The sequence below is a fragment of the Pan troglodytes genome, chromosome 9 (assembly GCF_028858775.2).
Source record: "Pan troglodytes isolate AG18354 chromosome 9, NHGRI_mPanTro3-v2.0_pri, whole genome shotgun sequence".
Taxonomy (NCBI): domain Eukaryota; kingdom Metazoa; phylum Chordata; class Mammalia; order Primates; family Hominidae; genus Pan; species Pan troglodytes.
In genome coordinates, this window is record NC_072407.2 from 8,786,782 (window position 1) to 8,792,987 (window position 6,206).

The window sequence follows — 6,206 nt, forward strand, 5'->3', positions numbered from 1 at the left end:
GCCACGAGGCTGAAGATCCCCTATGCGACCACAAGGTGGCAGCATGAAGAAGCGAGAGTCCCTGACACAGCTTCGATCCCCTTGGGTAGTTAGTGTGTTCGGAGCGCTGGTATCCCTGCGTGCTTTCTGCTGAGTGCCCACCCCTCCATTCCGGCAGGTCCTCTCTTCCAGCCCCGTTATTCCTCTTCTCCTTTCCACCCCGCGACACAGCCTCCCTCTAGTCTCTTGAGCTGGGCTCAGAGGGATAGTGACAGAGCTCAGTCCCTTTGGGTAGGAGTCAGGGCTCAGCTTTCCTTGGGCGTCTGAGCAGAGCGTCAGTGCCAGGGAGACCCGACTCGTTCACTCTCCATCACTCTACACACTCCTGAGGGGCCCCAGAGAAGCTATAATTGGACGGCCTCCATGCGCTGGGGAAGCACTGGTGGTGAGTGTAGCAGGCTCAGCCCAGGGAGGTTAGGCAACGGGAAGGTCCGCAGAGACAGGCACAGAAGGCTCATTGCATAAGGAAGCCGGGACTTGATCAGTCAGCTTGGCTGCTTGGAGAGGTCTTCTAGTGTACACCTTTTCCAGATCACAGTAGCCCGGTTCCTGGACCTTGTTCCTACGCAGAGGAATTTCTTCAAGCCTGTGAGACCCGTTCCAAGCTTTGCCTATCCTTTGTCCCAGGACAGGACTCCTCAGTTCCTGCCTCCTACTCTTCACTTAAGCAAGGCAAGGGGAATTACTTTACCAGGAAAAAAATGTGTGTGAGTGTGTACGTGTGTGTGTATGTGCACGTGTGTGTTGTGGTGGTGGTGGTGGTGGTGGTGGTGATTGGTGATGAAGAAGGAAACTGAAGCTGGGCTGGAAAGTTGAGTTAGAGGAACACTGTGAAGGGCCTTGTCTGCATACTGTGGAGTTACTAGTTCTCACTTTATCTGGGACGCTATGGGAATCACTCCTAACTTGCTCAGCAGGAGCCCCAGGTGTCCAGTTTTGCTGTTTAGATGGCAGTGGTGTGGAAGGTGGTTTGGAATAGACTAGGTTTGGAGGCAGGGAGGTAAGTTGGAAGGCTCTTTTTATAATCAGGGCAGAGTGGATAATATAATTAAGTTGGGAGGAGGTGTATTAAGAGGAACGGCCCCAATAATTAATTGGAAAAGTTGAATTGCATGTGGGGGTGAAAGAGGAGAGGGGTCAAGATGAGACCAGCTGCCCTGACTTGGGTGATGTGGGTTCTGAGCAGTGGCATTCTCTGAGATCAGGAACAGGTTTGGAAGGGGTCCCTGTTAGAGGCAAGATGAGTGGGAGGCCCATAGGCTATCCAGGTAGAAATATCAAGGAGGCGGTAGGTTATATGGCTGAATCTCAGGACACAGGCTTAGAACAGTGTGGTCTGTAGAGAGAAAGAAGTTGAGCCTGGGACGTTGTGTGATCACCAGGGAGAGTAGGTGGAGGGAGAGGTGTGCCTGTGAACACTGTGGAGTAACAGCAGCAGCACTGGCTGATTTTCTGTTCATGTCTCAGCTGCATCTGATTTCCATGACATGCTCCTCTTGCTGAGCGCAACCTGACTCTCACCTGGGGCTTGAGCGATCCTGATGGCAGATGCTGTTTATTGTTCGTTTGGGAGCTGGAAATGGAAATGATAGTCCCTCTTGATTCACCTCCCTGCCCCCAAGAACACCAGAACAACTTTCTCCAAAGTTCTCTGATTTAAAGCACAGATTTCCTAGGGGAAAGGGGCTTGTCGTTTTTTGTTTGTTTGTTTGTTTTGTTTTGTTTTTGAGTTGGTGTCTCGCTGTGTCACCCAGGCTGGAATGCAGTGGGGGTGATCTCGGCTCACTGCAGCCTCTGCCGCCCAGGTTCAAACGATTCTCCTGCCTCAGCCTCCTGAGTAGCTGGGATTACAGGTGCGCTCCACCACGCCTGGCTAACTTTTGCATTTTTAATAGAGGCATGGTTTCACCATGTTGGCCTGGCTGGTCTCGAACCCCTGACCTTGCGATCCGCCCACCTCGGCCTCCCAAAGTGCTGGGATTACAGGCGTGAGCCACTGTACCCGGCGGGGCTTATTGTTTTTTAAAAAGATTTCCAAAACCTTGCCCTGGCAATTCTGATTTTCTGGGCCTGGAGCAGGACCTGGAGGGATGGTGTTGTCAATTACTTTAGATGTTTCTATCAGGAAAGTTTGAGAAATGGTATTCAGGCCTAAACACAAACCTCTCTTGAAATCTCATCCCAGACTGAGCCCCTGCTCCCTATCTTAAATTAGATTATAGTAGGTCTTAAAGGCAGCTATAGACTGAGCCTCTAAATCTGAACCCAGACCCAACCTAACCCCAGGATACATCAGAAGAGCTGGTCAGTGTGGACCATTCTGAGCAATCCTGCAAGTCTACTCTGATGGGAAAAGGCTAAGAGCAGTGCCCTGGGCAGCAACATCAGCTCTGAAGATGCAGGACTGTCTTACATGTTTTATGAGTGGGTCTTCACACACTGAGATTCATGGGACAGTAATAGAATCTGCTTGTGCAGCACTGGGGCCTTGGAGGGTCAGGGTAAGGCTCAAGGTATCCAGGAAGTTGTATATAAGGAGAATCAGAGCAGAGAGAGACTAGGATTCAGAATTACCAGGATGACTTAGTCCTGTTTGTTACTGTCACCACTCCAATGCCTTTTCCTCATTAGTCCTTTCTCTCCTCTGAGCCACAACTAAATGATGTTTCTACTTTTCCCTTTCCTAGACCCTGGATTTGGTATGCAGAAGCCCCAGCTCTTGGTCCCTATCATAGCCACTTCAAATGGAAATCTGGTCCACGCAGCATACTTCCTTTTGGTGGGTATCCCTGGCCTGGGGCCTACCATACACTTTTGGCTGGCTTTCCCACTGTGTTTTATGTATGCCTTGGCCACCCTGGGTAACCTAACCATTGTCCTCATCATTCATGTGGAGAGGCGACTGCATGAGCCCATGTACCTCTTCCTGGCCATGCTTTCCACTATTGACCTAGTCCTCTCCTCTATCACCATGCCCAAGATGGCCAGTCTTTTCCTGATGGGCATCCAGGAGATTGAGTTCAACATTTGCCTGGCCCAGATGTTCCTTATGCATGCTCTGTCAGCCGTGGAGTCAGCTGTCCTGCTGGCCATAGCTTTTGACCGCTTTGTGGCCATTTGCCACCCATTGCGCCATGCTTCTGTGCTGACAGGGTGTACTGTGGCCAAGATTGGACTATCTGCCCTGACCAGGGGGTTTGTATTCTTCTTCCCACTGCCCTTCATCCTCAAGTGGTTGTCCTACTGCCGAACACATACTGTCACACACTCCTTCTGTCTGCACCAAGATATTATGAAGCTGTCCTGTACTGACACTAGGGTCAATGTGGTTTATGGACTCTTCATCATCCTCTCAGTCATGGGTGTGGACTCTCTCTTCATTGGCTTCTCATATATCCTCATCCTGCGGGCTGTTTTGGAGCTGTCCTCTCGGAGGGCAGCACTCAAGGCTTTCAACACCTGCATCTCCCACCTCTGTGCTGTTCTGGTCTTCTATGTACCCCTCATTGGGCTCTCGGTGGTGCATAGGCTGGGTGGTCCCACCTCGCTCCTCCATGTGGTTATGGCTAATACCTACTTGCTGCTACCACCTGTAGTCAACCCCCTTGTCTATGGAGCCAAGACCAAAGAGATCCGTTCAAGGGTCCTCCATATGTTCTCACAAGGTGGCAAGTGAGATACCTTAGTGTCTCGCTTCTACTACTACTACGGAAGATGGGAATATTAGGATCCTATTGAATGCCTTGGTGATTAAAGTATCAAACCTATTGTGCTGTCTTCTTCCAGCAATTTAAGTAGATCATGTATTCTGTCTCCAGGAATGTGTCAGTACTGAACTTATGACCCTGTCTGGACATCCTGGAGAATGACTGCACTAGTCCCTCTGCTATGGTGGTCTTGCCTTCTCCTTCTCTCTCAGCTAGAAAATACATCTAGTTTTGACATAGGGAGGCTGTAAAGATCACACCTCATGGTTCATTCCAGTTTTGAAGTATGATTTTAATGTTCTTGCCCCCATGTGCCCATGTTGGTGAATTTGCATGGACTATAAACGTTATTGCAAATACCCTAAAGTGGTTGCCCAGCCATAATCAGGGGTTAATGAAGGTATTTGGGGAATAGTAACTGGAGAGACAGCAACAAGACAAGAGGCAGCTCACATGCAATGTTGAAGTTTCTGTATGCAAGAGGGTGTGTTGGCAGATTTGTGAAATCTGCCAATTTGCATCTGTGTGGCTCTATACAACTATTTGTCCATAAGGGTGCCACGTATTCTGGTTGTGGGTGTGAATATGTGGGTGTGTTTATGTGGACACTTGCTTTTCAGTGTGCGTATATGTGAGAGAGAGGGTGCACACATGGAATACGTACTGGTTGTGTCCTGGTGAGTGTGGTAGCTATGTCCTGGCACATGTATGTTTCATGAGATGTGTCTCTGATTGCGCATTTGTATTTCTGTGGTATCTGTTAGTTGGTATATGATATGTGTCTACGTGAGAATGCTGGTGTCTGTATCTGCATGGTGGGCAGTACCTTTATGTGTATCTGGTAAGAATGCTGCCTCTACCTTTTCTTCCTATTTGTACTATGTGAATGTGGTGCATGAATGTGTGGAATGTGTGGAATGTGTAGTATTGGGATGCCTGTATCTTTCAGTGTGTTTGGGTATATGTCCACTGTGCATAATATTTGAGATGTAAAACCATTTTGTGCGGTATATGTGTTATTAGTTGTAAGTCGGTGAAATGTACATCTGAATTCTGTGTGCATATTGTTGGTACTGATGCTATTTTCGTGCATATGTCTAGTGTATATGTTTTAAGGCAAACTTTCTTTGTGTGTTGGGTGTGTATGTGACACGAATGGGGACAGCATCTGTATTTCTGAGCATTGATTGATGTGTGGTGTCTGTATGTATCTTGGAATGGAGGAGGGAGATTGAAGAAGTCTGGCTGTGAGCAGCAGAAATAATTTCCAAAGTTGAGTGACATGACTCTAAGATGCCCAGTTTCTCGGCCTGGGGTCAGCCTGGGTGATAGCTCAGTCTGTGGGAATGAAAGGAAACACGGTGCTTCCTTGCTCCACCTTTTCACAGGCCAGACCACACCTTCTTCATCCTGAACACAAGGATTTCAAGGGCTTTTGTTACCTCTTCCTACCTTTCCTGCCTCTGCTATCTGAGGCACTGGCCTCCCTAAACCCTGCCCTCCTGCCTCAATAGCAGGTCATGGTATCCTCACCTCTCCCTTCCCTTTTTGGCTTGTCTGCCAAACATGTATAAAAGTCCTTAGTTCCCCATCTCTACTAAAAATACAACAATTAGCCGGGTGTGATGGCGCGTGCCTGTAGTCCCAGCTAGTTGGGAGGCTGAGGCAGGAGAATCACTTGAGCCCGGGAGGTGGAGGTTGCAGTGAGCCGAGATCATGCCACTGCACTCCAGCCTGGTGACAGAGCAAGACTCTGTGTCAAAAAAAAAAAAAAAAGCCTTGGTTGTAGGGAGTTTCTCCTAATCCCTCTGGGAAAGCAAGGGTGGAGGGGAAGCTAGTCAATCTCCCTTCTGTTGCCGCATGGAAACTCCCTTAAGGCAGGAAGCTGAAAAAACTGTAGCATTCACCTCATTATTCACCTTGTCTCATGTCTCACTGTCCTTCCACATGTCTCACTGTTACTCCATATTGGATGGAAGTAGAAGTCCCTTTGGTATTTTTTAAAGTCTTTGCCGTGTCTAAGTTAATGAGGTTAATGGAGGCAGCAGAGATGGCTCCAGGGTTCTGATAGCAAGTGTCAGGCTGCATGCTCTGTAGGCACCAGAAACTGTTGTCACCAGTAATTTTGATGTGGTCTGAGTTAGAATGGTCTGATTTGCCATGATCTATTTTAGCATAGCTTGATTTAGCGTGTCCTGTGTTCTGAATTTAAAACTTACAGTTGTGAAACTGATCAGTAAAAAATAAGGGGAGACCAACTAAAAATCATGTTGTTCTATTTATAGATGTAGTTTTTACTTATTTCAAAATACGAGGTATTTAGTTTTACATTCAAATTGTTCTCTAACTCTCTAAAATGTTCTCTGACTATTTTTGCCCTTAAGGGAGAAACCAGATGTCATTGGTCTTACATGGCTGGTGTTGGGGTAGGGAGGGTTAAAGAAACCACGTTTCTGTCCT

At 47.9% G+C, this 6,206-nt stretch overlaps 1 protein-coding gene across 1 annotated transcript; it reads left to right on the forward strand.

Annotated features, from left to right (window-relative positions):
* Positions 1 to 230: 230 nt before the first annotated feature.
* Positions 231 to 6,006, forward strand: OR51D1 (olfactory receptor family 51 subfamily D member 1). The gene is made up of 2 exons (XM_054661720.2): positions 231 to 711; positions 2,727 to 6,006. Exon 2 carries the CDS (start codon positions 2,741 to 2,743, stop codon positions 3,713 to 3,715), a length of 975 nt encoding a protein of 324 aa, XP_054517695.2. The 5' UTR covers positions 231 to 711; positions 2,727 to 2,740; the 3' UTR covers positions 3,716 to 6,006.
* Positions 6,007 to 6,206: the final 200 nt, after the last annotated feature.

Coding starts and splice junctions, on each gene's coding strand:
- OR51D1 (XM_054661720.2), top strand. CDS start 2,741: ATGCAGAAGCCCCAGCTCTTGGTCCCTATCATAGCCACTTCAAATGGA.